Genomic DNA, 19,768 nt, shown 5'->3' on the forward strand with positions numbered 1-19,768 from the left:
TATGTTTTTCGAGACAGGGTTTCTCTGTGGCTTTGGAGCCTGTCCTGGAACCTGGAACTAGCTCTTGTAGACAAGGCTGGTCTCGAACTCACAGAGATCCGCCTTCCTCTGCCTCCCAAGTGCTGGGATTAAAGGCCTGTGCCACCACCGCCCAGCAAGTCTATATTTTCTAAAGGGTCTAGACCTTCCCAAAAGAAAGCAGACAGCTGACCCAAAGCATTTCCATTTCACCTACAGAAATCCACTCCTAGCCACCAGAAGTTCATAAGCATTTCATAATGCAAATTGTATCCAGTTCAATTTCAAAGTCCTAGTTTTGACACCATTCAAATATCCCACATCCAAAGTCTCCTATGGGATTGAAGGAAATGTCTTACCATTAAACACATATAACATTAAAAACAAGTTATATGCTTGCAATCCAATACCGGAAAATATAGAGTAAACATTACTGTTCTGTAACAGAAGAATTGGAATATGCCAAATAAAGATCAGACCCAACCAACAAACCCCAACAGGGTTAACACCAAAGTGGAGATGCATGTCTAGCATCTGGACTTCAAAGGGCTTGAGTAGCTCTAATCTTCCAATTCTGCTGTCTGTAGGAACTGTGGCCTCACTCTTAGGCCATCTGCACTCAGGGTCACTAGTTAGGTTTAGTGATAGGACTTATGACTCATCGGTACCCTGGAGTCTCCACTGGCACTTAGGCTTCATGCAGAGTCATGAGCTCCATGTAGAAAGTTTGAACCTACTATGGTTGCCTAACCTCAACAAGTTCCTAGTCAAGTACATTGGTACAAGCATCCCTGCAAAATCAGGATCATGCAAATGGGCAGTTCCACTGCCTGTTTGAGATGCAGCTTGCTACCTTGGCTACAGATGCAATGACCTTTGTGTGCCTTCCAGCCTAAACCTGGGAATATGAAATTATGTATTTATATTATATGGCTGTAGTAACAATTGTGTATGTGTGTGTGTGTATACCAACACAACGAGAGGTCCATGACAGATAATCAAAATATGAAGCAAGAATGTATTAATTTTGTAAAGTGTTCCAAGCAATAAAAATTCAAAAACAAGTTTATGTCATACAGGTACTTTAATGAAAATAAAACCATATTCAATTGCCAACATAGGTGAGTAGCTTCAATTATTTTGTATATATATACATATATATATACATGTATTATACACATGCACACGAAATAAGTTAAAAAAAAGGTTGAGAATAAAATTGTAGAAGCCTTTAACTCAGAGTTAGAGAGAGGAAAGAATTGAGCCCTTCATCATATTAAGTCACAGCTTTGCCAGCTTGCTAAAGTATGTGTGTGTGTTGTCCTTAAATTTTATTTTGTATTTCTTAATTATTTCAATTTCATTTTATTAAATCATTTTTTAAATGTAGAAAGGGACTTGGCAAAGACTAGTAGGTATAACCTTAATGAAATTTTCCTATCAAATTTGTTAATTGGTAATTTCCATCTCAGTCCAAGAAAAGTAAGTGATACATATGATGTCATAGCTAATACAAGATTATGTTCCACCACAACTGAGCCAATGTTCTTGCACACAAGAATACTAAATTTTCTAAACACATGGTTGCCAATTAACCAATGTCTACAAGAGCCACAGGCATTCATACTTCTGAATTTCACAGTCATTGTGATGCTGAGACAACATCACACACACACACAGCACACCAGAAATGAAGAACTCCTATAGTGGCATTTCATTTCCATTTTAATAAATAAAGTTTTCCTGAAGATCAGAGAGTAAAACAGCCCAGGAGCCACACTAGCTTGCTGTAGAAACAGGACAGGGCATGCCTTTAATCCCAGTGGTACATGCCTTTAATCCCAGCCCTAGAGAGGAATATAAGACAGGAGGAGACAGTTCTCACACACAGTCTCATTCTGAGATTCCTGGAGGCAGAATTATCATTTCGAACTGAGGTCAAGGTAGGAACTAGGGGCTGGCTGCTTTCCTATTAAGACCTTCATATTGAACCCCAATATCAATCTCTGCAATTTTATTAATCATGCATAAATCTATGTCTCAAAGTTGCCTTGGGAAGGTTTAAAATGAACAAAGAAAACTTCAATCCGGACACTACACACACCCTCATCTCAGCAAACAACAGCAGAGCTGTGAGTGTGTGTCTCTTACTGGCTCACTTCACAGGAAATACCACCTACTGCTTGCCCTAGCAGGCTGCTGTGATCTTGGGCACTACAGCAGGCATGCCCACTCACCCGGGGCAAGCGCTGCAAACAAATATCCTGCACTTTCACACCCACAGCTCCAAAGGTACAAATTATGCAGGATTCTAAGTTCTTGGTACAAAGACACGAACACGCTGACCCAACAAGTACTGCAGACACCAGTATTCACTTCTGCACTGAGATAACTGGTTGCTTTTCTTCTCAGCGGTGAAAAAGAGTAGACCACAAGTCCTGTATGTGATAAGAGGCCCTGGGAGGAGTGTAGTGCGCCTCTGAGAGACTCCCTGGCATGGATGCATGTAGAAAACTTCCTGAGGACCTCTGTTCACTTAGTTGCCTTTATTTTAGAATTTCTAAGAATAAGTGGGCAAGATATTAGAATTCAGAACACTTCATCTAGAATGAAGCTACTGGAGTAGAAAGGAAAGTCATGAGCCTGCTCATAGTTCATGATCTGCAAACCCCTAGCTCGTGAGAATGCTCCTGCAAGCAGGGCTGTTTGACCGGCTCAGCTCCGGACATTCCAGACCTGGCATCCCTTACCATGTGGTCCCATCACAGGCCCAGCGTACCATTTTTATTCTGCAAAACTTCCCTAACTAGGGCCTCTGAATACATCCCTCAAGTCCTTTAGCTCAATTAGACTACTGTGACAAGGGCTAATTTTTCAAGTATACTTCTCCCATAAGTTTGTTTTATTAGAGAAAGACAGCACCATCATTTTACCCAAATGAACACACATTTAAGCAGTATGCCGGCTGATCAGATTTACAAGCTTACTTGGAGTTTTTTGGTTCTTTGCTAGTATGGGTTTATAATTTAGAATATCTTGGAAACCTGACTTATATAGCAAATAAACTTAGATTGGGCCAGCCTTATACAGCAGCAGAAAGAACTGCTATCTAGATAGGAGACGTAGCATGTACAATAGTCCATAGAATTTAAAATCGACTGCAGGGTAGACACAGAGACAGTGTCACATGGCGACGACTCTGTTGAAGAAATCAGGGAACAGACGTGCAAGTCCATGCAATGGTTGTATGATGCCAGCCACTGAGATGTCAAATGAACTTCATTCTTGCTTGAGAGGCATGAAGAAGGGTCTTGGACCTATTGTTTATGTGTCTCTTTATTTGGTTTTCCAGTGTCTTCCTCCCAGTGCTTCACATTTCTGGGCATAGGTCTAGTAAGTCAGCCATTTGCTCCTCAAATGGCCAGTGAAGGGCTTTCTGGAGGAAGCTCAAGGATGTGGGGCAGGGTGGGAACTGGGGGAGGCCAGCAGCCAGGTTGAACATTACCTTTAAAGCCTATAAATTATAGCAGGTATGGGTGGGCCGATATGATGAGCTGCGTAATATCAAAATCATTTCAATTTTATTACAATGATTTATGATATACTCTCTGGCTAGAAGACACCTTATTCTATATTATTCTTGAGGGGATCAATAATAAACAAAACACGATGGCCACTTCTGACAGTTTACAGTGTAATAAGAAGTAAACCAAAGAAAGATGCCTGAACAAAAGCACAAAACTAAAGGAAATAGAACAAAGCACAAACTGCATATGAAGAAGAAAGCCCTGAAGAGTCATGAGGCGTGACACAAAGTCATCCAAAAAGGGCATTTGGAGGGCAGTAGTTATCAAACCAAGAGGTTACTAAGAAACATGTTAAACCAGATTAAACTCTTATGAATACATGAAACCTTCATAAACTATATATGTGGCATTGTAATCACTATAGAAAAGCATAAATATGAATGATCAAAACGTAAGGATCATAGAAATAAAGCCATAGGTATCATTAATGCAATTTAAGAATTATTTCCTAAGCGCAGCAGAAAACAGCTAAACACAAAGTGAATTAGTTATAACACTGGTTACATTCAAAATTCCAATTCACGAAAAGACAACAAATAATTTCATTTCATTCAGCACCTGAAAGGCTGAAATAGGAACACAAGTTTGAGGCCAGACTGGCCTACCTGGGCAGAATTATGCCAGACTAAGCTACAAAGTAAAAGTCTGTCTCAAAAATATTCAAAAATGAATCAGAAGATATCTAAAACAGGTTGGGAGGGGAAATTGTAGTCATAAAAACACATCCAGGAGACGATCACAGGTAATCCCAAATAGGATATTTCTATTTTGCAACCATATGAAGTGACATGTCCAATAAAAACTGTCACTCTGGATTCTGAATGCTGGTTTTCCTGTGGGCTGTGATGCATGGCACAATGTTTTCCCATGATGCTGGTTTCCCATGTGATCAAGAGAGTGAAGAGGGCTTCCTAGCATACGGTCTTTCTAGGCTCTGGTGGTTAGAAGGCTATATGCATCTATTGCACTTTAAAGATGAAGTGCTTTCAACTTATGATGATTTCATCTGCATTTACCCATCATTGGTGCAGGTACATCCACATGGTAACACACACTTAAAACTTCCCCGACTCAGAGACAAGCAAAATACACACAAAAAGTGTGTATTTTTCACTCTATACATGCATGGCGACCTAAATACGATGGAAAATGTTTAACTTCATCAGCAAATAAGAGGAAGAAAGTTAAATGCATACATACACAGAGACAAATGACTAAGCACTGTGTGTGAAAATTAACCTAATGATGCCCTAAATCCAAATAATCTACTTTCAGATATAGAAGGAACAATTAGATATATACTGTGTTCGCATCATAAGTATTCCTGGCACTTAGCTGAACGCTGTGCTCCAGGGAAGCAAGCCAGCTACATTACATACAGGGACACAGACAAGACATAATCTTGGATGAAGAAGCTAATTGCTGGAAAACACAGAGACTGTATTTTGTAATACAACATAAGGTGATTTTAAAAGGAGACAGAATCAACTAAGTGTATATCCCTGCTTGCAAATATTAAGATCAAGCATAAACTTTAATGTTGACCCCACTAAGAACACAGTGGATAGGTTAAAGAAGCAATGAAAGACATTGATTAGAGTCTAATTTTAAGTGTAGTGTTAACTTCTTAGACACTTGCCAAATCTAATACATTTTAAAATTCATCATTCAGATGCAAAAACAAATTATGAAATGTTTTCCAGATTCCATATATATGCCTTGGACAATTAAACTAGTACAAATACATTCACCCACTCCTAAGTATGATCTGGTTGCTGTAGTCTAAATCCTGGGTGTGTGTTAATGTCTCTGTCCCCATGGTGGCACTGTTGGGAGGCTCTGGAATCTTTAAGCTGTGGAACCATTTGGGAGGTCCTTAGGCCACTGTCCTTGGCCCTCAGAAGAGTTCATCTTTCTTTGCTCTTTGTAAGATGAGCGACTCTGATCCTGTTGGGGTTAGCTACCTCACCACAGGTACCACCCATCATACGATGCAACTTCTAAACCTGTAGGTCAAAAGGCTCCTCTTTGTAAGGGAATTACTTCAGGTATTCCACTGTAGCAATAGAAATGTAACACATGTGCTAAGAGTCCTTAGATTGTGTGTGTGTGTGTATATCGGGGGGGGGGGGTTCTCCATTTGTGGGCACTACACTACAGTCTATTCCCCAATCCTTTGTTCTTAAGCCTCCTGACTTAATATAATCACTCTCACATAGCTTTGCCCCTTTAACAAATACCCCAGTTTTCCCAGCCTAACAAGAAAGGCCCAAGTCCCCCCTTTGAATGCAAACAATCAGCTGCATTCACAGGGGTCATCTGAAGTTGGGAGCAGAAAGAGCTAGCTAATGGAGCAGGTGGACAGTGATCAGGAGCAGCCCCCTGCATCTAGAAAGAACTAGGTGATCAGGGGCAGTCCCCTGTATCCCTTCAGAGTCTCACTAGTTTTCTTCCCAACCCCAAAGTCGGTCCACTTCTATATTTACACACGTTTATAAACATGAAGTCAGTGGCGTTTGAGCTTAGGCTCCCAAACCAGGAATCAGCTTGGCCCTGCTGAATTGCTGACGACATTGCTGAGATCCGGGCAGTGTACTCAGCTGACTGCTAACACTGGAGTCGAGTTGTTGCTCTTTTAGAATTTAAGATCACTTGCGTATATTTTTCTATTAGGCGATACTACATTATAAACAGCCCAGCTTTCAATCTAGTATATTCCATGAAACGGATAATAAGCATCCTTTAAACAGCTCAGTTTTTAGCTTATCCGAACAAAAATGAACAGCACCCACACAGCAGGCACCTGTCTGTGATGCTCCAACCTAACCCTGGGTGGCACTACTGTACATGTTTGCTCCTTTAGAAGTTTGAAAGCACTGCTCTGGGTGACAGAATTGCTGAGTTAAAACCTGCCCACCATTTCCAGAAGCGAGATCCTTCCCTGATAACTGCTAAATATAGCCGAACTGAATATTCTGACACCTAATCTCCAAGAATCGGAAGTTTCCATCACCCCCTGTGTCTAACACCTTCTCGGCAAGGTGGCATCCACATGAATAATCGTCATGAGGATCAGAAGCTCCAGGACAACGGATGGTGGCACTTGACAAGTTATTATGCCCTTAAGAGATGCAGCATCCGACATTAAAACAAGACAACAGGACCGCAGGAGGAGAACGAAGACAACTGAAGCTTTTAATATGATACCTAGCCAGTCTCTCTGGAGGCTGATCTGTGGCTTTTTAAAGGGCCTCATTAATGTCACTGCCAACATCAGAATCAGTCTTCAAGAGTGCATAAAGCAAGGTGCACAATCAAAGCACCACCTAGTGTCCTCTCAAGTGAGCAACATAAACACTTACTGAACCCAGGGCCATCTAGGCTCAGAGGCCATTCAGATAGATGAGTCTGATTTTTCACACTGGGATTGTGGAATCCCAGACTTAAACAAGGAACAATTAGGAGTTAGTAGGAGTTAGAGGCTGGTAGCAAAACGCTCTCTAAAATGATTTCCTTTGGGTAAGCCATACAGTGAGTTGTTCCAACTCATGGTACTAATGTCACGTAGCTTAATGGAAATGAGGTGAAAATGTTCTCTTCCCTATGAATAGATTCTTTTCAAAATAATTATGTACAGAAGATATTTAGACTCCACTTACTGGATTCATATTCAACAAATGTATTAGCAAGGATACAGAAGCTTAAGACTAGCTCTAAATTTCATCCAAACACAAAACAATCTGTCAAACAAACATCTTTATGAATATCAGCTCTCCTAAGACTGAGCTAACCCACGCCCTTCAAATCGTGGTGCCAGCATTCAGTGACTCAGAATGAAGAAGACGTATAGCTTACTTCAAAGAAATTTCAGAAAAATATAAACATTAAAGAAAAGGAAAAACATCCTTTGACAAAGAGGGAAAATAATCAATAGTCTTTAGTCTTCTGGTGTCATTCTTTTGAATTCCTTTGTGCTTTTATTGATTACTTTCCTTATTTGAGTCAGAAAAGAAAAGAAGCAAGGACAACAGCAAGAAAATGAAGGTCTGGGTTCATGGCAGGAAAGGTACGCAAACCCAGACAAGCTACTTTCTCTCACAAGATCCTGCTTGCTCATACGTAAATGCAGGCTTTGCCCTAGAAAGACACTTTCCACAATGAAATTTTGTGACTGTTTTGAAATGTTATGAGAAGACACACAAACTTAGTGTACAAATCAGCGCTTATCAATTATTGATTAAAGGTCACTTCAGGGCCGGAATGCACTCAGTGGTAGAGCACTTGTCTATCAAGTAGGAGGCTGTGGGTTCTATATTCAGCGAAGTAAAACACAAACTAAAAGGTCATCTCTAAGCTTTATGCCTTCCAGGAAACAAAGCTCCTTCACACACAGAAAAAAGGTGTTACATGTCCACTCGGGTCCTCCCCATTGATTTCAGATGATCTGGAAAACTGAGAAATCGTTTGCTTTGACCTTTGAGTCGATGTTTCATAAGCTAATTTGAGTTTTCAATTATGGAAAATTAATATATAATTCCATATATCTGATTTCTTCTTCAAGGAAAATCAACAGGCAGGGCTTAGCCCACACACTCGATGGAACAGCCAAGTGCTCAAGTGAAGGAAGCTCACCTCTTTGTGCTATTTCCAATGGGCCTACTTCTGCTCAGTCCGCAAAGACTAAGCACTTGCTAACATGTTTGACACCAGAAGTGCTTCAGGTTTCAGAGTTGTTCACATCCGGGGACATTTGCAAAACCATTACTGACTGAGCCTCCCTAATTCAAAAAAAAAATTAATGCTTTAGACATGAGAACATTTCTGATTCAGACTTTGGGACTGGTTATGTTCAATCTGTAGACATATTCAATAACAAACACTGATTTAAGAGAATAAAAACGTAAATTTCTTTTATCCTTGGCACATTCCTGAAGAATTACATAAGCCCAAGACCTACATCATCATTCCCATTAACTTGTCTCACAAATGTATTCCCAGAGTAGTTCATTGAGAGTTTTGATATATACTTAAAAAGAATCAAAGAACACCTTAAGAAATAATGACATTACTGTGAAGAAGTGGTTCTGGAAACAAAAGGTGTCATCATGGAATGGTGGGGCAGGAAAAAAAAAATCTAAAAGATAATTGAGTCAATTCTTCTGAGTTTGAAAAATGAGAGGGATAAGGTGTTGCATGGAACTGTGCCTTTAGCCATCTTTGTTACGACAAGACACCTGACAAATCAACTTAGAAAAGGCTGGTTCTGCCCTGCAAACACCCTGCAAAGATCAAGTAAACAAACCATCTCAGCTCACAGGTTTAGAGGTTTTCAGCCCGCGGTCAACTGCCGTCACTGCTACAGATTGTAGGGAGGCAGAACACCACAATGGCAAGAAAGTGAGGCAACCAGAAAGCAGAGAGTGGCAGAGAATAAATATAATATGAGTGGTGTGTGTGTGTGTAAAGGATATCCTTCAAAGGCACACCCCAACATTCCTCCAATCAAAAGTACCTACCTTACACACTTTCAAATTCTTTCCCCTGAGCTTCTCAATTTTGAGTACACCAATCGATTAGAGCATTGATTAGGCCAAAGTCCTCATGATCCATCAGTTCAGAAGTGCCACCTCTGAAGATACAGTTTGAAATCAAGCATCAAAAATATGAGCCTTGTGGAAGAATATTTTATATCCAAATTTGAATAAGGCACCTGCCAGTCTCCTAAATTAGAAGAACACGAAGGAAGCCTAGGCTTTAGAAATAGTAAAAAAGGCAAGAAAAACTAGAAATGAGGGCTAGATGTGAAATTGAGAGTACCATCATGTAGACAATGACTTTCAAGTCAAACATGTGACTGTATATCCAGCTTACGTGTTATTAATGCCATTTAAACTAATGGCATAGAACTTAGATGATATACGTTTGGAATAATGATGACATATGAGAGTCCACTAATGTCTAATACACACGGAGATACCTGTGCACTGCAGCACTTAGCACCTTGACAGTTATTAATAATTGGCTGGACACTGTCTCCTCTGACACATGTGAATGATAACGCTGTCTTTTCATATCGACATCCAGAGGCTGGCATGCAGCTCAGGCTAACTGCTAAACTTCAGAAAACATCAGGTGGATTTATTTTTTGCTCCAAAGTTAAAAAAAAATTAATTAATGACAGATCTTTAAGTTGACATGTTTCTTTAGAGCAAACGCACTTTCTATCCCACCCACGCACCTCACACCAGCAAAATCTGTGAACCTCCTGACTGCTTTTTCTTTGCTCGCTCTCTCTCTCTCTCTCTCTCTCTCTCTCTCTCTCTCTCTCTCTAAGGGAAACAATTTTGGAAAAGTCCATATGCAGTCTTCAGAATACTGTTCTGACTCATGAGGGGAGCACTGAAGTCTACTCCTCAAATGACGAACACATGTACTTTACAGGTACTGCACACGACTCCCTCCAAGAGATTACAATAAACTCATTATTTCTCTAGAATAAAAGTTTAATTTGGAAAATGTATAATCTTCCTCATCATCCTAAAGATGGGTTACATAATTATTAAGACTTTATGGAAAAATGTTACCGGAAGGCTAATTACAGTGTACCACTAAACTCCTTTCAAATACAAGATAGGAGATTTTGACCTCATTAGAAGACAAAATGCAAGGGGGAGCACAGTCACTCAAAATTAATAAAAAAGACAAATTGATGACCCTACTTCAGTTCTGAATATGTGTGCACACATGCTGTGTGTTTATGTGTAGGCATGTGTGTGCAGGTGTGCACGTGTCTATGTGTGTGTGTGTGTGTTTCTCTCTCTCTCTCTCTCTCTCTCTCTCTCTCTCTCTCTCTCTGTGTGTGTGTGTGTGTGTGTGTGTGTGCTTTAGGACTAGAACTGAGGGCTTTGGCTCAAGCCCTCCACCATTGATCCATACCCCCAAGCCTAATCTTCTGAAATTTAAGATGATGAGGTTTCTTAGCAAGCTCCTAAAATGATTTTACTTACCACTTACTCCACATTCCAGTGTGCTATTTTTAATGCAATCACTCCTGTACTTTCCCCCAGCCTCCCAACACATTTCTTATTGCTCTTTCCCTAGAAGAAGCCATTTCTGCAGAAAACCACAAGAAACCTAGTGCTGCAGACTAGGAAGGTAAGGTAGACATTTGGAAGAATTTCCATTCATTGAATTTTCATTCTCTCTCCGTGTTCACACAGCCCTACACATGCTGATGAACTATAATATGAGCAGAAGTACTCTATCGTTCAAGTTTAGTCCGATCCATCTATCTGGCAATAAAAGAGAATTATATGATAATGTAGTTGAAAAAGCCAGGGTACCAGTTGAAGACCCAAATTCTCTTTCCGTGCTGGCAATCAGCGTGGCACTGGGGTGTTGATGGTGGGGGTGGGGTGATCTGTTCAGTATGAAGATAGGGAACATAAAATTGACACTGTGGAGTTCCTGTAAATTGGGTATCAGAGCAGAGGAAGAAGTTGTAGAATTCGAACCACAGTGGGTGGCTATACTTCCCAACAACCTATTATATATTTCTTGAAGAAGCAGAGGATATAAATTTATAGGTACCAAAACACAGAGACATGATAAAAAGACGGAAATGCCAATTGCCCCGATTTGATATACATTGAATATCACCTCACACCACGAATGCGTACCACAACGACGAGTTAATCAAACTAAAACTTTCAAATCCCATATAAATACATTATAATTCAGAAGAGATGCACATGATGACATGGATTACTGTTAATTATCCTTCTTGCAGTTCAAGGATGCAGATTTTATAATCAGTTGTGTGGGTAAATACCACTATGCAAGTATAGTTTGTGAGGGAGGTTCGTACAATACTGATAGATTTCAGAAGTTTTTCCCTAGTGTGGTTCATATCTTAGCACAGAATGCTTACAGTGAGACAGGCTGCCGTGCTACAGGACCATCCTCTGCCAGGTGAGAGAAATCAGCATCGAGTCAGGAGCAGAACCAGATGGACCCAAGCCTTTGACCTGCACCACAGTGTAACAACAGCAACCAGAGCCTCTGCAGGACCTCAGGAACCCAAGTGGACATGGCTGCAATTTTTGAAAGACATTGTTTTTCTTTTACCTCTTACTTCTCTAATTACCTAGGATTCCAGATCACTCTGAAGTATAGAGAAATTAAGTCAAGAGAACACAATAAATTGAAGCAGCACTGAAGAGGGCTAGAAAGGCTTCTTAACAAACATGACACTGAGAACACTGTGCAAATTCCGGGAAAGTCAATTTCCTCTTTATTACAAGAAATTAATGAGATTCAGAAATAAGACCCCTAATTATTTCACAATGAAATCCAAGACATAGGATGGTGTCCATGAATTCGTTTAGAAGTAGCTGTATGTCTATCTGAAGAACACTGGCATTTGTGTGTCTCTACCCTCCTACTGGTCTGTTTTTTCAGTCTTGTACTGAAACCCCACTTCACACTTCACACTGACTTGCAAATGAAAAACAAAGCCAGTACTGGAAAGGATGATCACCTATGGTCTGTGGACGGATCACCTAGAATCTTGCTGAAAATACAGAGTCTCAGCCCTTTCCTCAGATTATGACATCAGAACCTGCATTTTAAAATGGGAGTTGTTGCTATTCAAATGAACATTATCATTGGAAAAGCACCAATTTGTAAGTTCCAAACATCACCCTGCAGCTTTCATAACCTCTGATCTTAAGACTCCCCCTCCTTCCCTGGTAGACTTACTGAGCTAAATTTAAATGAAGAGCTTAAGCATGCAGTAAGTACTGTCCTCGCAGAAGCCACCAAAGACAGCCAGGCAACTCCAAGAAGCTATCTCAAATGTATTTAGAGGCAAATTGTACCTACTATTTATCCAATTAACTTATTGTTTAATATGTTCCCAAAATCTGTGAATGATGTTGCAGGGATGTAGCTATCCTCCTGTTGATTGGGCGCTTGAGCTAGTCAACATGGTTTCTTCAATATGGCCTTTGGAACCTCCTATTTTTTATGCCTGTCTGCCAGTAACCTACCTTCAGGGCTATCTGAGATGAATGTCACTTTTTCTGACTTCTCTGGCTAAGACACCACAGCATTCAATTCAGGTGACTGCATAGCATCTAGAAAGTTCACCCTTAGTTCCCACAGGCCGCCATGATAGTTCCTACCTGTTCCCTCCTATCCTTATGATGGAGTATTGAAGTCATGTGGCAAGTATGCAGAGGTCTCTTCCAGGAGATGAAGATTCATTTGAAGCTTATAAAACAGAATTTGGGGTCATAAAATCATTACAATTGGCATGCCACATACATCTATTCTGTGTCAGTTGCTCAACAAGTTGTACATCAACACATTAGAAAAAGTACTATTTTCCACTGAGCATGTAAGATTGTATTTTGTTGTTGCCAAACCAACTCTGCAACCCCAACTTTTACAACAGTACCCTAAGTATCCACATTGTCTTCGGAATTATAGAAACCTAGAGATCATGAATGCAGGAAGACATGCATAGGTTACACATGACTGCTACGCCAGTTTTTAATAAGGAAACCATAGCATGTTTTGGTCCAGACACCGGGGATGATTGCATGTGCACTAACAAAAGGGCATCATTGAACCTCCCTTGAAAAAATAGGTCTCAGCTTGTTAGAGCCGTTATTCATGAATCCATGGCAAAAGCTGGTCATAAAAATAAACTTTGAGCCTACAAGATGGCTCAATAGATAAGTGCACACCTGGTGACCTGAGTTCAACTCCACATAAAGGAGTAAGGAAAGAAATGACCACAGTCTTGTCCTCTGGTCTACACATATGCAGCGTTGCATGCACACCCATGTAATATACCTAACACACATACACATACAATAAATACTAGAAAATACTTTATAACCTGTGGGGTAGCTAAAATGTAATCTCAAAGACAAAACACAGGTTTGGTCATCTGTACTCCAAAATTCCAAATCTACAAAACTCCAACATAAGAAAGTTTAGGATCACCTCCATATACCACATTGCAAAACTTTAAACTTAACTGCGTGGGTCTAGTGAAGGTCAAGGTACCCTAAAAGTGATGCATAAATTGCCGTCAGGCCACCAGATAGTCTGTATGTGAAACATAAATGAACCCTCATTAGACTCGAGTCCATTTCCAATATACCTTATTTATACAAAATCTGAGCAATTACTAAATCAAAATGCTCCCAAGTATGTCTGCTAAGGGATACCCAACATTCTTGCCAGATTCTATATCAGTCCCATAAGCACAGACCGACTATTTCTATCTCTGAGTTCTAGCTCCCTGTAGTGGGAGCAAGGCAGACAGCAGCAGTGAGCTGAGCTGAAAAGTCTTGGTGCACATAACACCACAGACTTACCCACTTCTAAAAGAGAATTTTCAAACCAAAACAGAGTTAGCAGTGCAGTGCAGATAGAACCACCCAAACTGAATACTTTAACATCCGCCTAATTCGCAAAATTATCTAAGTGCGGCGCGTGTGCACACAATAAGGCCATTCGATGCAATGTGGCACAAACAATTAAAAGTTCCTTTCAAAGTGGAAATGCAAAATAGAACGAATATCTATTTTCTATAAATGAATCTAGCCATCTGCCTTGCAAAAGCAGCAGCAGCAGGAGTACCCAAAACAGCAGAAACAGCAGCCTCTCGTGTTAACAATCTATTCTCAAATCTCATGCTCCACATTTCCCTGGCAAACAAGGCTAAAAATACAAGACATGCAACAAATAGTCTTTTGGGATCTGCCATTCCATGGATGGTGTATTCAATCAGAGTAATATTTTCTGTTGACACTCAAGACTGGAGAGAAAAAAAAAAGCAAGCTATCATATTAGAAAGTGGCATTCAGCATTTTAAGCGTGACTCCAATCCCAAAGTATATTAAACTGAATGCTGTAAGAATGTTGTTTTCATACAACATAAATCTCTTAGATTTATCTGAATAGATTCGCAGATATATTTAAGCTACTTCAAATTCCTCTATAATTCTTGATAGTTATGAAGATACCATTTTAGCACTTTTGTCAACAGAATGCAAGGGACCACTTATTTTCAGCCTAGCTGAGCTACACTGTACATTGCAAACTCTTAAGTCAGACTGACTGGGTTTAAGATCTTGCATATCCTAACTCCTCCATGGGCTTGCAATTTTATTTAACCCTCATGCTCCTGTCTTCCTAGCTTACAAATAGTAACACGTAACATCCTGAGCTATTTTAAGGAATAAATGAACTAATGTGGGTAACATATTCAGAATAATTAATGAGTAATATCAAAATGAGTTCATATTCAATATGCAAAAATGCCTTCTTTCAAAGAATAGCCAGAATACGGAGTAAAACAATGTTCTCAGGCCAACAATGTAGAGAATGAAAGGTAAAGGGCAGAGATGGCTCACTTAAAAGTGGGGTTCCAAAAGTGGAACACTCTATAACCCCAACATTGGGAAGACAGAGACAAGACATCACTGGTGCTTGGTAGTGAGCCATTCTAGCCAATTAATGAGCTCCAGGTTCAGCGGAAGACCCTTTAACAAAACAGGATGGGCCAGCAAGATGACTCAGTTGGTAAAGGTGCTTGCCACCAAGCTTGACGACCTGAATTCAATCCCTGGGTCACACAGAGTGGAAAGGGAAGAATACTTCTGCAAGTTTCCTCTGACCTCCAAATAGACACCATGGAACACACATGCCCCCTTTGGTGTGTGTGTGTGTGTGTGTGTGTGCATGTGTGTGTGTGTGAGTGAATGAATACATGTAATTACAAAATTATAAATAAAAAGACGAGTGGTTAAAAAAAGATGCCATGTCAACCTCCGGTCTCTAACGCACGAACACTCACATACACAAAGTGAAGAATAAGTGTTTGGCCTTTACATGACCTAAGTGACTTAGGCTGGACAGGATGAGTTTCCATCATTGTTCTGTTTCACAGTTAGGTTATGGCAGCATCGGAATAGGCAGAAGGAAGATGACAGGGACGGTGTCACTCAGGAGGGAAGCACTGCCTGGAGTAAAGACTAAAAGGATTAATGACAAAGGTATTCTCCAGAGAGAGAGAGCATGCATGTGAACCTTCTCATGATGAGGCCACCCTACACCACTACTACAACTTCCTTAAAGGTCTCAATGTTTGGAATCAATTTTCATACATATGGCTTGTATCTACACTCTAATGTTTAAAAACAAAACAAAATAGGCAGTAGAGAAGGATATCAAATAGCCGCTATCTCCCAAGGAACCGATTCCTTCACAAAACTCCATGTTGGCAACATCTTAAGATGAGTACTGTATTCTGGGAAGGAAAAATAAATAAACAAAACACAAGTTTGCACGTCACCTAGGTAAGAGGAGCAAACCGAGTATTCCGTGCACCAGAAAGGCTGCTCTGTAACTCCCTGACCAATCCTGTCAGTCCTGAGAGCGCCTTGGAACGGGCTGGGTTTCCTGGACTTCAGAGCAAGCACTACCTCCAGAATGAGACTCATACACGGGTGGTTCGCAGAGTGAGGAAGTCCATAAAGGGTTCAGGTGCTCTCACACTTTCATTAGACAAATCAAAGCAATTAGTCTCCTCTTTAGAACTGAGATACTTAAAAGATCTCTTGAGTAGAAAGTGTTTTCTTCAGGTAGGAAGAGAAGGTGCCACAGGGCTGCTCAAGCCAGGAATTACAACCTATGAATCAGAAAAGGTGTGGCAGGAAGTTGGGAGTATGGAGGGTGCTTTACCTTCAGTTTTATGAGCAGATTATACTGTTTTGAAACATAGGAACACAAGGAGAGAGAGAGAGAGAGAGAGAGAGAGAGAGAGAGAGAGAGAGAGAAGGAATTGTTCTCAAATAACATTAAGAAAGTGCCAACAGCTATAAGAAATGGAGAGAAGATGAGAACGCATGTAAGTCATATGACCCTCAGTGCCTATAACGTTAAATGTGTACGTTCTTTGCCGTAAGTGTACCCCTCTAGTTATCGGAAGCAAATGCCATCATCTAGTCTGCTTAATGACATGGTCTCTTCTGCACATGATCCAGTGGAGATCACAACTCCCCCAGCAAACACTCTCTTCTAAGAAGAAAACAAATCAGTATGACATGGTGTGGATTCAATTACCACTCGGCAGGTCACAGGTAACTTTTAAACATCCTTTGTCTCAGTTGTAAAGCGTCAAAACGTACCTAAATGACAGTATCGGGGCGCTATCCTTATACTTTACCAGCAGGAATAAAACTTGCTGTCTGGAGGCATAAGCTTTGATTTGAAAGGCAGAAAAACCAAATGGTGTTCTGTATCAGGGCTGTTTCCTTTATGTAGTGTCTTGTCCTAAGTGGATTCCTCGCTGAGTGTATTTGAAACCAATCATCCAAAAATTATCCTCAGATTTTCAGATTTTTTTTTATATTAGGTCGAGAAGCAGAGAGAAGTTAGAGGGGAAAGAGATGGTGGTACTGCTATCATGGCAACAGATATATGGTAAATACGGTACGAACAATGCTCCAGAATCTCATACACATCATACCACCAAAGCATATAGAGTAACTCTATATGTGCTGTTCGCTAAGCTATAACATCTTGGATCGAACCCACAAGAGAAACTGTTGATGGGCTACAGTTATGTGTCAATGGGAGAGCACTTGCCGGGCATGCACAAGGCACAGGGTCCAATCCCCCAGCACCCTCAAAGAAAAGGTTCTCAGAACTATAAACTTTTGACTTGCAAATACAAAAATCTACCTATAGAACCCATTAACCATACACAGCACAGTGAAACCGCTAGTCAAGGACGCTGCACAAATCCACAGCATCCTGGCTTTAATGCACCATACTTTGCGGAGACGACAAGACTCAATATGGAAAACTTCAGTTTTACCCACCTGTCCAAAGCTAGGTGCAAGCAAACCCACTGGCTGTGTAGCCTTTGTGATGCACATTTAATAAACGAGCTCCAAAAGCGGCTAAAGGTGAATGGAAATGTGACAAGAGAAACGCTACTCGGATTTACTGCTCCATGTGTCTCGGGCTTCTCTACGATCTGTGCAAAACATTTGCTGTAAATAAGCCTGCAGAGTGTACAGTATGTTTTCCAGAAGACCTTTACAGAACAGCTTGCAGACAAGAGGTGCTAGCCTTGGTTTCACAGCCAGAAAAACTCCATCCAAGAGGCTGTTGGCATGTTCCCACCTCTTGTTTTGAGCTGGCTTAAAGACAACTCCACAAACCAGTTTCCAAGACCCAGTACCTGGAGTCAGTCACCCTGAGCTATCCCCCACACTGGGAACAGCAAGTATAAACTCAAACTCTGAAGGAAAAAATGGGGGAAGGGAGGCACCCCCACTTTCACCCTAACAGTATAAAAACCACTCAGAGTTGACTGAGCTGTGAGGCAGTCTCCAGTCTCCGTAGTAAATTAAATGGCTGAAGCGCGTGCTTTCTTCCAGCCAGAGAAAGAAACATGCCTCGCTGTAACAGTGTGTGGGAATCACTGAAGCTCTTTTTTTTTTCCCAGCCTTTCCTGCTTTTTATAAACCTGCTCCGTTTAAAAAATAAAAAGTTCAGGAAATGAAAAGCAAATAAGCACAGATCATACAATGGAAAACCTCTATCCATCCTCTAAAATTCTTCTTTCCAGGCAATATAACTGCCCTTAACACCGCTAGCTGCTATAAAAATGAGATTATACCAGTTCTTGGGATCGTTGTCAATCCTTCAAAAAGCCTCACCGCTACCAGGAATATGCTGAGGTGGAGATAGAGGAGAAGGTGAGGTGCTCAGCTCGGTGCCACCTCTTGCTAGGCAAGCATTAGGTAAAATGTTTAATGCAATCGCATATTCTAAGCCCGCTGGATGCTGGATGGCAAGCAGCAAAGAAGGTAAGGTAAGGAAGGCCAGGGAATGAAAAGCTCCTGCATTATTTCAAAGGTAGCCACGGCACCGGGGCTGTCTGAAACTGCCTGTGATCAGCTTCAAAACAGGTCCGTGGGGGTGTATCTTTAAGTTGATGCTCTGCTGGAGTGCAGCGGATCCTGGTGGTGGTGGGGAAGGTGGGGGGGGGGGGTCCTGAGCTTAAGAGAAGCAGCGGAGATGTCCCTGCTGCTCAGGGAGGCCCGCGCTTCCTAGCTGGAGTAAGCACCGAGTAGGGAGAGGATGCGCCCCGGGAGTGGAGCCTCGGGCCAACAGCTTATCCGGCTGGGCACTGCAGGCGCTGTTAAACCCTGGGGTTACACACAGCTCCCCAGAGCTCCCGCATCCACGCGGCCTCTGAGAAGCAAAGCCAGTGCTGACTTAGAGCCAGAGCTAGGGTCGCCCGAGGGGTACTGGGCTTGGCGCAGAGCCAAGTGACCAGCTCCGCTGCTTCCCCTAAAGGGAAAAGAGGCGCAGTCTCTATTAGAGCCCACTCGCTTGCCTCTTTTCCCTATGTACTCCCTAAGATCATCGTGGGCGCCCACCCAGGAACGAGCTCGCCCAAGAAGGAAAAGTGGAGACGGCAGAGGAGAGCGAGGATGTAGTAAAGACAAGCTATCCAGCCTGCAGCAAAGAGGGAGGGTTCGGGAAACCGAACAGGTACTGAGACTCAAGGGTAGGGGCCCAGGTCACAGCAACCTGTAGGATTGAGGCAGATAGCAAACTTGGATGGGAAGGCAGGGGTCCCCTGGAGCTCCTCCACCCGTTCCCACCGAGTCGCGCTCCGCACGCGGAGAGAAGCAAGCACAACTTGGGCGGCCCACGCCGAAGGTGCGGGTCCCGCTCCTCCTCGGTCCGCTCCTCTGCGCACCGCCGTCCACCCAGCGCTTACCTCGGGCAGCCGCGGCCCCCGCCGCCCAGAAACAGAGTCCTAGCCACGGGAGCCAACGGCGCGCTCCGCAGCCGCCGCCCGCAGCCGCTGTCCCCATGCTCTGAGCTCCGCTCGGGCTGCACTCCTCTTCCACACCCCGAGAGTCCGCAAGGCACGACGGCGGGGGAGACCACCGCCAGTAGGTTCCCACGGGGGGTGGTGGTCTGTGGTGAGTCGAGCTTCTCCACCGCCGTTCCCTACGGAGCGGAGACCCCGGATGGGCCGCGGGACGGAGCGCCCGTCCCCATTGCCTCCTGCGGCGCCGCCCGCCGTGCCCGCTGCTGTGCGGACCGCAGCCCCA

General features: G+C 42.2%; 1 protein-coding gene across 2 annotated transcripts in view; it reads right to left on the reverse strand.

The window, feature by feature from the left end:
• Unc5d (unc-5 netrin receptor D) overlaps positions 1 to 19,534 on the reverse strand; it is a 506,477-nt gene extending 486,943 nt beyond the window's left edge. For both annotated transcript variants that reach the window (XM_050146838.1, XM_050146837.1), the window contains exon 1: positions 19,429 to 19,534. In XM_050146838.1, coding sequence (XP_050002795.1) covers positions 19,429 to 19,525 — 97 coding nt within the window. In that variant the 5' untranslated portion in view covers positions 19,526 to 19,534. The remainder of the gene's footprint in view (positions 1 to 19,428) is intronic.
• Between the last annotated feature and the right edge of the window lie 234 nt (positions 19,535 to 19,768).

The sequence above is a fragment of the Alexandromys fortis genome, unplaced genomic scaffold, assembly GCF_014885135.2.
Source record: "Alexandromys fortis isolate MF-2015 unplaced genomic scaffold, M_Fortis_MF-2015_v1.1 scaffold_55, whole genome shotgun sequence".
Classification (NCBI taxonomy): Eukaryota; Metazoa; Chordata; class Mammalia; order Rodentia; family Cricetidae; genus Alexandromys; species Alexandromys fortis.